Source organism: Scyliorhinus canicula, chromosome 2, assembly GCF_902713615.1.
Source record: "Scyliorhinus canicula chromosome 2, sScyCan1.1, whole genome shotgun sequence".
NCBI classification, from domain to species: Eukaryota; Metazoa; Chordata; class Chondrichthyes; order Carcharhiniformes; family Scyliorhinidae; genus Scyliorhinus; species Scyliorhinus canicula.
The window spans coordinates 8,964,291-8,977,997 of NC_052147.1; the positions used below are offsets into that span (position 1 = coordinate 8,964,291).

At 45.3% G+C, this 13,707-nt stretch overlaps 1 protein-coding gene across 1 annotated transcript in view; it reads left to right on the forward strand.

Moving 5' to 3' along the window:
- Nucleotides 1–13,707, forward strand: part of ttc7b (tetratricopeptide repeat domain 7B) — a 345,224-nt gene that overhangs the window by 249,620 nt on the left and 81,897 nt on the right. The window contains exon 18 of the mRNA XM_038790445.1: nucleotides 6,240–6,380. Within this exon, the coding sequence (XP_038646373.1) occupies nucleotides 6,240–6,380 (141 nt within the window). The remainder of the gene's footprint in view (nucleotides 1–6,239; nucleotides 6,381–13,707) is intronic.

Genomic DNA, 13,707 nt, shown 5'->3' on the forward strand with positions numbered 1-13,707 from the left:
GCTCTGGTGCTCCATTTCCACTCTCCATTTGCAGCAGTGACAGTCAGCAGCAGCTTCTTTTGATTCAGTGCAACTTCCTTTTGAGAAAACCACACTGTCTTTATGAACTGGAGGCTGGTTGGATTGGATTGGATTGGATTTGTTTATTGTCACGTGTACCGAGGTACAGTGAAAAGTATTTTTCTGCGAGCAGCTCAACAGATTATTTAGTACATGAAAAGAAAAGACACAATAGGGCAACACAAGATATACAATGTAACTACACAAGTACTGGCATCGGATGAAGCATACAGGGTATAGTGTTAATGAGGTCAGTCAATAAGAGGGTCATTTAGGAGTCTGGTGACAGTGGGGAAGAAGCGGTTTTTGCGTCTATTCGTGCGTGTTCTCAGACTTCTCTATCTCCTGCCCGATGGAAGAAGTTGGAAGAGTGAGTAAGCCAGGTGGGAGGGATCTTTGATTATGCTGCCCGCTTTCCCAAGGCAGCGGGAGGTGTAAATGGAGTCAATGGATGGGAGACAGGTTCGTGTGATGGACTGGGCGGTATTCACGACTCTCTGAAGTTTCTTGCTGTCCTGGGCCGAGCAGTTGCCATACCAGGCTGTGATGCAGCCCGATAGGATGCTTTCTATGGTGCATCTGTAAAAGTTGGTAAGGGTTCATGTGGACAGGCCAAATTTCCCTAGTTTCCTGAGGAAGTATAGGCGCTGTTGTGCTTTCTTGGTGCTATCGTCGACGTGGGTGGACCAGGACAGATTTTGGAGATGTGCACCCCTAGGAATTTGAAACTGCTAACCATCTCCACATCGACCCTGTTGATGCTGACAGGGATGTGTACAGTACTTTGCTTCCTGAAGTCAATGACCAGCTCTTTAGTTTTGCTGGCATTGAGGGAGAGATTGTTGTCGCTACACCACTCCAGTAGGTTTTCTATCTCCCTCCTGTATTCTGACTCGTCGTTATTCAGGATCCGGCCCACTATGGTTGTATCGTCAGCAAACATGTAGATGGAGTTGGAACCAAGTTTTGCCACGCAGTTGTGTGTGTACAGGGAGTAGAGTAGGGGGTTAAGTACGCAGCCTTGCGGGGCCCCAGTATTGAGGACTATTGTGGAGAAAGTGTTGTTGTTCATTCTTACTGATTGTGGTCTGTTGGTCAGAAAATCGAGGATCCAGTTGCAGAGTGGGAGCCAAATCCTAGGTTTTGGAGCTTTGATATGAGCTTGGCTTCTAATTGTGCTTCTAGACACGAGCTGCATGCAGAAATCATGGGATCGGGAAGGCAGGGGGTAGATAAGCGACCTCCTCCCCTGCTCAAAAACAAGCCTAAAAACATTTTCCCCACGTGTGCTTTTAATTTTCTTTGAACATTTCAAGATGTGGGGGGAAAACTTAGTTCAATTGAGTGGGTAGCTATGTTGAACCAAGTCAGCTTAAAATGCTTCCACCACTACAGGTACTTGTGAACACCAGTAATGTTACCGTACAGTTAGGCAGCTTTGAATCCTTTCTCCAGACACAATCCCTGTTTGCGAGGAGAAGAGCTTCTGCTTGACATAAGATGAAAATGTCAGATACTCGCAACCTTTTTGCTTCAATCAAATCCCAACACCTAAAAGGAAGTTTTACAATAAGTTGAAGAGAAACCTACAAAGGTTTAAGCAGCCATTGGTGTCTACAGATGTTCCTGATAGCAGGACTGAACACAGCAGATGGAGCATAAGGAACCTACGCAGTATTGTGGCTGTTTAAAAGATGCCAATGTATAGCTTTTCATAGACAACACTGATTTCATAACAATAAATGCTTTATTGCCCTTCTGTCTATTGCTTAGGAAGGGGTAAATTAGCCAGAATTTTCAATTCTGACCCAATTGTCCCTTGTTATGGGTCAGGGTTTAGAGAATCCCAAAGTCTTATCATGGAGTTCACCTGACCCACAAATTTTAATAGATTATGGTATGGGGAGCACACGGCTCACTCTACAGGGGCGGTACAGCAGAAAGGGACCAATATTTTTAAAAACAAAACAATGTTTATTCTATGAACTCAAGTTAACCTTTTTAAAACAAAGTGAATATCTTAGCAACCAGTAAACCAAATACACCCCCTCAAAGAATACAACACTAAGTAATCTGTATGCTGTTCTTTTAACATCCAAAAGACTTAACAAACCTCCAAACAGAAGCACATCAGGGTTTACATTCAATACCGAAAACATTTATAATTCTGAATTCACCAAATGATCAAGAGATAGTCCTTCATGGCAGAGAGCTCAACAATACAGCTGCTTTGGCTGACTTCAGCTGCAACACACTGAAAAAACGAAACCAAAAAGACAGACACACCCAAGCTTTTCTCAAAGTGAAACGAAAGCAGAACCAGAGCTCAGCTCCACCCACATTCTGACATCACTGCAGTAACATGAGCAGCCAAACATTTCTTAATGCGACATTCTCATGACACCCTGCTGTAAGGGCAAATGTAACAGTATCAGTTGAGCACAGGACTGGGCTAGGCTGTGAAACTTCTGGAACTCCCTATCTAGGCTTATTCCTGAAGAGCGGGCACTGGAACATGTTAGCAGACATTGGTGCCAAGATTCTTCAATGACTAGTAGCTTCGAGGGAGGACGGGCAAAATCTGTTTTGTAAATTGTAATAGCATACTGCTGCGTGTTATCAGGTGGTGCAGAGATTTGTATTTGGCTTTGTATTTAAATAAATGGTGTGGACCCATGACACAGCCACAGCACACCCAATTTACTTTGAAAAACCCTTCAAATGCCCTGCCTTACCTTCAGTTTCGAGAAGCGACCCGGCCGGATGAATGAAGTGATTGTTGGCAGGCATGTAGCTGCTTTCCTAATGTGCATTTTTGCAACAGTAGGAATGGATTTCAATCCCAGGGTTTCACAATGTTGCTCGGTGCACTAGCTGAGTGTATTGTTGAGCTAGGGAGACCAGGAATGTCCCAGGTTCAGTCCCTCGGTCCCACCACTATGTGAAGCTGGGGGGCATACTGTAATTTGCCAATGGAGCCCTGGGCTGTAAAAATGGGCTAGTGTCCCAGTTGCTGGTCTGTCTGCTGTTTACAAAGAAGTGTGGGTGTCCGCTGAGGACTTGTTCAGATTTAGCTCTGATGCTCCACACAGTCAAATAACCTGATGATCTTCATTAGGCACGGCGAAAGTGCTGGAGAGATGTGGAACTATATCCCAGCACCATTCAGTGCCATCAGTAGAGATGGAGATTCAGCCTTATTTAAACATGGCATGTCCTGATGTGGCCATCATCCACTCCTTCCCCGAAATTCATCGTTACTCAGAGGTTGAAAGCATGCTCAAGAATGGGTCAGCAACACTTGAAAAGTATTGAAAATAATCACAAATCTACTTGCAAAAGATTTTAATGAGATTTTAATTGCTGGTTTGGTTTGTTGTTTGAAGGCAATCCTCCAGACGCTTACTTTCATGGTTTTTTCTCCCTTTTTTCAGTTAGTAAGTAAGAGTTCATTTACAGCCCTACTGGTTCGATTCAGTCACGTTATCGTCCAGTTCGAATGTGAACGCTGACTCCATCAGCAGTAGCGTGTTCTAGTGCTACGAGCCAAGGCTGCGTGCGGCTGTTTGTCCCCATCCCGTGCCCTGCCTCAGGCCCTGTACTACCCTGAGACCTGAATGCACTCAGCCAGCAGTATTGATTTCAATCTGTTAAATACAGCTAATGTTGCCAGTCTCATGCTGCAGAGCAGTCTTCCCTCCCTCTCTTTTCCTCCCCTTTCTACTTCCCTCCCTCCCACACCCTGCATGTGCTCGGAGGCTGGTGTTGTGCGGTTGTTTGGCATTGCTGGGCTGCTGCTGATCTGCACACAGCCGCTTTGTTTGTCTCTCTGTGCCTGTCTGACTCCAAAGTCTATTTACTTTGCATGAGTCATATCTCTGTGAGATTCAGATCTCGATCAGTAGAATACATTAGTGCAATTAAATGTTTTATTGATTGAAATATTAATCCAGGCAAATAGGACAGTATAACCAAAGTAACTTGGTCAATTGGAGTAGTAGATACATGATATATCAAATCCATAACGTAACTATTTTACTGAATAAGTCATTGAAATTGTATCGATCATTTTTTAAATTTCTTCATAATATTTAACACAAGTTGTTCCCTGTTTTTACTGCATAGCTTCTGCTCTTTTAGGGTTTTTATAGCAGACCTCACTTTTACCTTAAAAGTAGCAGCAATAAAAACAAAGCGTTAATGTTAGACCTGTAAGTGACCAGTGAAAGAACCATAAACTAAAAGTAGACAATGCCGGAAGGACACGGCATAAGCAACACACATATAAAAGAGGAAAGTCAATGGCTCAAATGGAAAAGTATTTATCAGAACCCAAGGCAAGAATCCTGCAGGTGACAGCACCTTGGATACCTCGTAACCAGGCAACTCCCTCAGCAGGGCAGCTGCTAAAAATTAGCCCATAGGGGGAGACCCAAGTGGGGTTATTCTTGCCCCTGTGTTGTAGTGTAAAGCAGACGGCAGTGAATCAGCAGCTCTGTCTCACCCCATTTTTATTTCAATTGACTAATGATCAGGAGAGATATAAAATAGGCTGCTGGCTCAGTCAGCTGTTTTACACTATCACACAAAATCAAGGTCGACCCAAAGGGTTACATTTCAACTTCTACATAATATTTTATCACCCAAGATGTAGTTATCTGAATATATACTGGCTGTGGCCCCCTGCTTAAAAGTATTTAAAATACTTTGCCATTAATGTTTGTGATTTATTTTTAAAATCTGATAGAAGCGTACCATAATGCATTTCCTGGCCACAAGACACTATTTTCTTTTGGATTTTTAACCCTGTTTAAGTCCTCTGCCTGCCTTATGAATACGCACCGTGGGATCTAGCAAATGGGCAGGCAATATTTCTGTTCTCCTGGGCATCAATGTGGGGTAAATAACAGATAGCGCTGCTTGAGTTCTTAATTCACACCCTTCCACTCCGTTCACTGGCCTAATTGCTACATCGGTGACCCCTGTAGGAGGGTAGAAGGAGGGTAGGAATGTATATGCGTATCCACTAAAATGACAGACACATGCAAGAAGCAAGTAGGGCAATGCCATTCTGTACACTGAGGAAATTACCAGCTTATAAAGTACAGCCACTTTACAGGCTAGCAAAAGCTTTGAGTGACTTTTAGATTTGGGTTTGAATATGAAATTGCCTCAGTGAGTTAAGTTCACAGTATGAACCAGTGTAAGTATAAATATCACCAGTGTGATACTGGTAAAGTCCTAACTTAAAGACGATCCAACATGGGGAAAATTTTAAATTTTACTAGTATTTTAAAAGGAAAATCAATCTAACTGGGGAGAGTTGGGAAGATAACCGAACTCCGCACTGTTTGCATAAGTCTAAAAGCGGATCCACACTCAAAAGGAGTAACTGTAGTAAAACTGTACGCTGAACAAGATATATGCACTGAGGCAGTGCAGACAGCATCTCCACGGGGCTGTTAATCAAATAAGAAATTAGCTCCAAATAAATCGGGTTAAGGCAGCATATTGTTGGGCTCAACAGCAGTTTACTTTCACTGTGATCCAATCAAAAGCTTTAGCTGAAAGCAAATCTTTGAGCAGGTTTGATACCATCAGGGAGCATTGATTAATCTCACCCCGTTAGAGAAGTAAATGGCAAACGGTTCATTCCTAGTTGCACACATTCACGAAAGCTGCGTTTTGTTTATTCCCATTCATAATGTCTTTGTTAAATTCTACATCTTATTAATAGAATTTAATAAGCATTTTTCCAGAGAGCTAATAAAAATACAGCTCTAAAACATTAAAGTTTCTTGTTCAGTACTACTTCAGCTGACATACAAAAACTGAAAAAAAATCCTAATTAAGCGACAACAATCTGCATTTGAATAATACATTTAACATAGTGAAACATCTATAAGTTCTTCACAGAAGCATTATCAGACAGATTTATCAATGAGCCACATAACAAGATATTAGGACAGGTGACCGAAAATTTGACCCAGAGAGCCAGATTGCCTTGCACATTTGGGATTGCTTAGATTGGCAGGTGAAGGGCTGCTTCAGTATGTGGTTGTTGAGTCTAATGATGTGAAGCACTGTACCGTCTTGTTGGTGCGTCTGTTTTGAGTCCTGATGCAACTTTGGCTTGGTGTTCGCTGTTGTTGATGTCCACCCCTCTTGCGTCCCTGCAGGTTCGGTGCACGCCACATCGATCGCAGCCTCGAGAGTGGAGCAAGCGCTGTCGGAGGTGGCTTCATCCTTGCAGAGCAGTATGCCGAAACAGGGGCCGATGCACCCCTGGATGACCCTGGCCCAGATCTGGCTGCATGCAGGTTAACATACGGTGATTCTGCACCACTCTTTACACTTCCGTTTCCTATTCAGCTGTGGAATGCTAGTGTGGTTAAAAAGATGGAAAGCAACACCCCCAGCATACGCAACATTGCATTCAAAATATACGAGCGTTTTCTGCAGAATTCCCCAGCGTTCTGGTGCATCCTCATAGTAATTTAGATATGTGCTTTGAAATTGACAAGCTTGAGACCAGTGTTTTACAACCCAAGACCCATATTTACCAACCAGCCATCCTTCACGACTCATTCTGGCCGACCTTCGCGACCCACAATTTTCACTTACCTTTAATGTGAGGGGTTAGCCTGCTCCGTCCTAACGATCTCACTTGCTTTCAATGTTACATTTCTGCTAAGGACTTCCGCTGATGATTTGACGTTCTTGCTGCATCCATTGAAAAATTCAAGATGTTTGTCCTCACGTTCACCATGCTTCGTCTTCAAATGCCTTTGAAATTTTCCGGGTTTTAATCTTTCCTTTGCCAGTACTTCCCTTCATATAACACACACGAACTTTGCATCCTGATTTGCAGTGGCACAATTAATAAACCCACAACTTCAAGAAATCATCTTTATTCCTGTTTTCAGCTTCTTCATGGGTTGTTCACCAGAGGCTCTGGAGCTCATAACAGCACTGCTGGCCGCTACAAAATGCAGGAATCTCTCGCGCTCAGAGTTTCAATGTACATCAGTGTACGGGGCTCCCTGCCGCGACACAGTGGCACAGTTGTTAGCACTGCAACCTCACAGTGCCAGGAACCCGGGCTCGATTCCGACTTTGGGTGACTCTGTGTGGAGTTTGCACGTTCTCCCCGTATCATTGTGGGTTTCCTCCGGGTCCTCCAGTTTCCTCCCATAATCCAAAGATGTGCAAGTTAGTTGGGTTGCGCATGCTAAATTGGCCCTAGATGGGGTTAAGGGGATAGTGTGGGGTTTGGGCCTAGATGGGGTGCTCTTTCGAGGGGCGTGACCCTGACTTTAAAAATGACGGCTTTAGACCATACTTTGCACAGCAACATAAACTTGCATTTATATGATGCCTTTAAAATTGTGCTAGTCAGGATATCTAAAACGCAGCCTCAGAGTAACAGCGGCACAGCCTCAGTGTTACAGCACAGCCTCAGGGTGAGAGCAGCACAGCCTCAGAGTAACAGCAGCACAGCCTCAGAGTAACAGCAGCACAGCCTCAGAGTAACAGCAGAGCAGCCTCAGAGTAACAGCAGCACAGCCTCAGGGTAACAGCAGCTCAGCCACAAGGTAACAGCAGCACAGCCTCAGAATAACAGCAGCACAGCCTCACGGTAACAGCAGCACAGCCTCAGAGTAACAGCAGCACCGCCTCAGGGTAACAGCAGCACAGCCTCAGGGTAACAGCAGCACAGCCTCAGGGTAACAGCAGCACAGCCTCAGAGTAACAGCAGCACAGCCTCAGAGTAACAGCGGAGTAGCCTCAGAGTAACAGCAGCACAGCCTCAGAGTAACAGCAGACAGCCTCAGGGTAACAGCAGCACAGCCTCAGAGTAACAGCAGCACAGCCTCAGAGTAACAGCTGCACCGCCTCAGGGTAACAGCAGCACAGCCTCAGAGTAACAGCAGCACAGCCTCAGAGTAACAGCAGCACAGCCTCAGGGTAACAGCAGCACGGCCTCAGAGTAACAGCAGCACGGCCTCAGAGTAACAGCAGCACAGCCTCAGGGTGAGAGCAGCACAGCCTCAGGGTAACAGCAGCACAGCCTCAGAGTAACAGCAGCACAGCCTCAGGGTGAGAGCAGCACAGCCTCAGGGTAACAGCAGCACAGCCTCAGAGTAACAGCAGCACAACCTGAGTAACAGCAGCACAGCCTCAGAGTAACAGCAGCACAGCCTCAGGGTAACAGCAGCACAGCCTCAGAGTAACAGCAGCACAGCCTCAGGGTAACAGCAGCGCAGCCTCAGGGTAACAGCAGCACAGCCTCAGAGTAACAGCAGCACAGCCTCAGGGTAACAGCAGCACAGCCTCAGAGTAACAGCAGCACAGCCTCAGAGTAACAGCAGCACAGCCTCAGGGTGAGAGCAGCACAGCCTCAGAGTAACAGCAGCACAGCCTCAGAGTAACAGCAGCAGCCTCAGGGTAACAGCAGCACAGCCTCAGAGTAACAGCAGCACAGCCTCAGGGTAACAGCAGCACAGCCTCAGAGTAACAGCAGCACAGCCTCAGAGTAACAGCAGCACAGCCTCAGAGTAACAGCAGCACAGCCTCAGAGTAACAGCAGCACAGCCTCAGAGTAACAGCAGCACAGCCTCAGAGTAACAGCAGCACAGCCTCAGAGTAACAGCAGAGCAGCCTCGGGGTGAGAGCAGCACAGCCTCGGGGTAACAGCAGCACAGCCTCAGGGTAACAGCAGAGCAGCCTCCGAGTAACAGCAGCACAGCCTCAGGGTAACAGCAGCACAGCCTCAGAGTAACAGCAGTACAGCCTCAGAGTAACAGCAGCACAGCCTCAGGGTGAGAGCAGCACAGCCTCAGAGTAACAGCAGCACAGCCTCAGAGTAACAGCAGCACAGCCTCAGAGTAACAGCAGCACAGCCTCAGAGTAACAGCAGCACAGCCTCAGAGTAACAGCAGCACAGCCTCAGAGTAACAGCAGCACAGCCTCAGAGTAACAGCAGCACAGCCTCAGAGTAACAGCAGAGCAGCCTCGGGGTGAGAGCAGCACAGCCTCGGGGTAACAGCAGCACAGCCTCAGGGTAACAGCAGCACAGCCTCAGAGTAACAGCAACACAGCCTCAGAGTAACAGCAGCACAGCCTCAGGGTGAGAGCAGCACAGCCTCAGAGTAACAGCAGCACAGCCTCAGAGAAACAGCAGCACAGCCTCAGAGTAACAGCAGCACAGCCTCAGAGTAACAGCAGAGCAGCCTCAGAGTAACAGCAGCACAGCCTCAGAGTAACAGCAGCACAGCCTCAGAGTAACAGCAGCACAGCCTCAGAGTAACAGCAGCACAGCCTCAGAGTAACAGCAGCACAGCCTCAGAGTAACAGCAGCACAGCCTCAGAGTAACAGCAGCACAGCCTCAGAGTAACAGCAGCACAGCCTCAGAGTAACAGCAGCACAGCCTCAGAGTAACAGCAGCACAGCCTCAGAGTAACAGCAGCACAGCCTCAGAGTAACAGCAGCACAGCCTCAGAGTAAGGGGCCGATCATTTACGACTGAGATGAGGAATTACTTCATTCAGAGAGTTGTGAATCTTTGGAATTCCCTACCCCAGAAAATTGGGATGCTCCCATCATTGAATACATCAAGAGAAATGGCGATTGGGTGAAAGAATGAAATTGAAGCTCCAGCTCAGCCATGATGGTATTGAATGGCAGAGCTGGCCCAATGGGCCTTGTAGACGTCAACTCCTCCTGTTTCTTGTGTTGTAGTGAAAACCTTCACCAGCAACTTCACAGAGACTTGAAGGAAAATAGCCATGGAGGCAAACAAGAGATTAGGTAGGAAGAGGTAGATTTTAAGGAGGGTGTTAAAGATGGAAAGAGAGACGGAGAAGTTTGCTTAAGGAGAGCAGTAATGGGAGAAGTAGGAAGCTGAAAGCTTTGGACAATTTGAAGTTTATTTTTATACATTTAGAGTAACCAGTAATGTTTTTCCAATTGAGGGTCAATCCACCTAACCTGCACATCTTTGGGTGGTGGGGGCACGCAGACACTGGGAGAATGTACAAACTCCACACGGACGGTGACTTGGGATCGGGATTGAACCTGGGGTCCTCAGTGCCTTGAGGCAGCAGTGCTAACCACTGCACAAAATAATTTTAGCTGCTCCGGAGAAGTTGAAGGTTGGAAGGCCAGTCAGGCACACAGGAGTTTCAAGGTCACAGAGACCCGCATGAGGATTTAGCAGCAGATCGGCTGAGGCAGGGCTGGATGTGAGTTATGTTACAGAAGTAGAACCTGGCCGTCTCTGTGAGAAGTGAGAAGGTCAGCTGGGGTTCACCTGAGGCACTGAGATTGCAGTTCTGGTTCAGCCTGTGATAAAACCAGTAGAGTAATGGAATTGGTGTCAAGTGGAGTTTATGGCAAGAATTGAGTACAATATCTTCAGTTTCCCCAATGATGAACTGAAATAAATTGCAACTCATTGAAGACTGGATGTTGGCTAGCACAGAGGGAGATGAGGTATCCAGAGGGATGGAGCTGGATCAGCATCCATGTTGAAGCTCTGGATAATGTTGCTGGAGGCATCAGGCCGATGCAGAGGTGGTGTGGGGTACAAGAATAGATGCTTGGGCAAAGGGGTTTCCAGTGTGACTGGACAGTGAGGAAGAGAAGCCATTCCTTCAGATTCTCTTGCTACAATTGGCTCGGTAAGAATGGAATCCAGTGACGACAGTCCTACCCAGCTGGAAAGCAGAGGCATATGGTTTGATTGAGTGCAGAGGGGACAAGGTGGGGATATTGTGCCACAATTACAGAGAATGTTGTTAGGGCTGATTGGTGCTGTGTAAAACCAAGTCGAAAGAATTCAATTGAGTGCAGGATAGGTGGATGTCTGGTAAACAAAGAGCTGTGAAAGGTATCGGAGAGAATTCAATCCCATGATTGTCTGTATGTTTTCAGTACAGCGTGTTTGATGAGGAGGGGAGGGTTACTGGAGAACAGTACGCTGGTCTGTTTTAGCTGTTGGCACTGAATGGAGCATCAGCTTCAAACCAAATAAATAAATATAAAACTGAATAAATAAGAGGCAGCTTTTGCAGGAGGGAACACTCGAGAATGGTTGGTGAATTTACATTTCGATAATTACAGGTTTCAGCTTTCTAGATTCGTTGATCTAAATATGTGACAAATCATTTCTTTTTGTTCCAAAAATCCCCCTCTTCTGCTGATTCTTAAATTACAGTTAGATCATTGGTAATAATTAGGCAGAATGTTTACATTACTGTTTCTGACGCCAGGTTTATTTGCCTGCTGCTAAAACCGCTCGCAGAAAGCTGAATTTGAGGCAATTGACTTGATTGCCCAAGTTGCTTTTGGCTGGTATTGCAGGAACGTGACGTTATCAGAGGTGCGATGTCTTTCAAATGAGATATTGGATCAAGGCTCCATCTCTTTGTTCGTGGGATGGACAAATTTCTGTCACACTATTCTGACTTGACGTTTATCTCTCAACTGACAGCACCAAAACTGACTGGTCGTGTTTGGCATTTCCAGCTCTCATGAAAGGCTACTGGTCTGAAATGTTAACTGTTGATATGTTGACTATCTCCAGCATTTTCAGTTTTATTTCAGATTTCCAGCATATGATCCTGGAGGTATTTAATTCTTTGCCGTCATGAGACCTTGTACATTTTATAATCTTTATTGTCACAAGAAGGCTTACATTAACACTGCACTGAAGTTACTGTGAAAAGCCCCTAGTCACCACACTCTGGCGTATGTTCGGGTACACAGAGCGAGAATTCAGAATGTCCAATTCATCTAACAGCACATCTATCGGGACTTGTGGGAGGAAACCAGAGCACCCGGAGGAAACCCATGCAGACACGGGGAGAACGTGCAGACTCCACACAGACAGTGAACCAAGCCAGGAATCAAACCTGCGATCCTGGTGCGGTGAAGCAACAGTGCTAACCATAATGCTACCTTGCCACCCATATTGCAGATTGGATGCAAGACTTGCGTCCAAAACAACAGTCGCTACACCTCAGAAGTAATTTATTGGTTGCATTTTTGTACCAATATAAACCAGTATCTTTTCGTAACGTTGTGGAGTACATTTCCTGTTTGACACCTTTAATTCATTACTTCAAATTAATCCCAATTCAAAACCAACCAGTACTTTACCCTGGAGCTGTACAGCTCAAACACTCTTGTTTGGAGGAGCAAAATCCAATATTTAACTGAGTATTTTCAGCACCTGATGACCTTCATTGAAATTAATATTTAAAAATGATAAAAGGGAGAGGAGCAGTGGCGAAGCTTTGGTGAGTGAATTCAGAACAAGGGGCTGCAATCTTAAAATTAGAGTGAAATCATTTCAAAATGGAAGCACTTTTATACAAACAAAATAGTGGAGGTCCGGAGCATTTTTCTTCTAAAAGGCTGTGGTTTCAAGGCTGAGATCCACCAATTATTATTTTGGTAACATGGGGGAGAACTGCAACTGTTCAGATTCACGAAAAATAGAATAACCTGGCGTACTGCCAATTTCTGATCATGGTATCTGTTGTTGACTGACAGCCATTTCTGTCGGTAGGGTCAGTCACACAGGACAGTTTGTTAGACTTTAACAATGGTTGTGGCAGAGGAGAACTCATCTCCTGCTCACTTCCTCACCCTGGGAAGGTGTAAGGGGGAAACCTTCAAGAGAAAGGATTTTTTTTAAATTCAGTTGTTGAATGAAATAATTGTGCAGCCAGAACATATTCAGCACTGAGAAAGTTAAATAATCAGCTTGAACATACGGAGGAAGCAAACACCTTCCGATCCGTGTTCATGCAGATGATTACTGTGAAACTCTGGCAGCTCCCAGCTCACCAAGATTTTAGTTTCCTGTATGTGTGATTGTATTAAGATGACGTATTCAGCAACAAACACTTCAATATTAACCACAAATACTTCATTCAGACCCATTGTGGATGCTTATTTCAGTGAGTCAGAATTCTGCTCTTGAAATATAAAATAAATCTAGGAGTGAAGTATTATACTGCCAAGATCTCAGCCCTCCTCCAATTCTGGACTCTGTGCATGCCACAATTTCTACTCCATCCAATCTCATCTCCTACCGCATCCAATCGCATTATATTGAAGATGGTGGATCAGCTTTGGAAAATGGGTTAGTATCAACAGAAACCAAACAGAATAGGTTCACCCTTGCACGTTTTAAGTTTCTTATAGCTTATACAGGACTAAAAATCAGGCAGGTAGTGCAGTAACACAATGGCAAACGTGGGATGAAGGGGCGAGGTGTAAGCTGGGCATCGGCATATAAATCGAAAGTATGTTCTATATAGCTATGTATTTGCAGATTGTGTTGGCAAGGGATAGCAACAACGTGGTAGATTTATATAGCGCCTTTAGCAAAACATCTCAAGGTATATCTCAGTAACATCATCGAACAAACTTGACACTGGACCCCTTAAGGGGATATTAAGCCAGACGCCTGATCAAAGAGCATTAAGAAACATCCTAAAGGAGGGGAGAGATGCAGAGAAAGTTAGAGAGGGAATTCAGAGCTTTGGGCAGAAGTTCCTAACGGCACAGCCATCAATGGTGAAGCAGTAACATCGGGATGCTCAGGAGGGCAACTTGCAGTTAATAGATCGAAG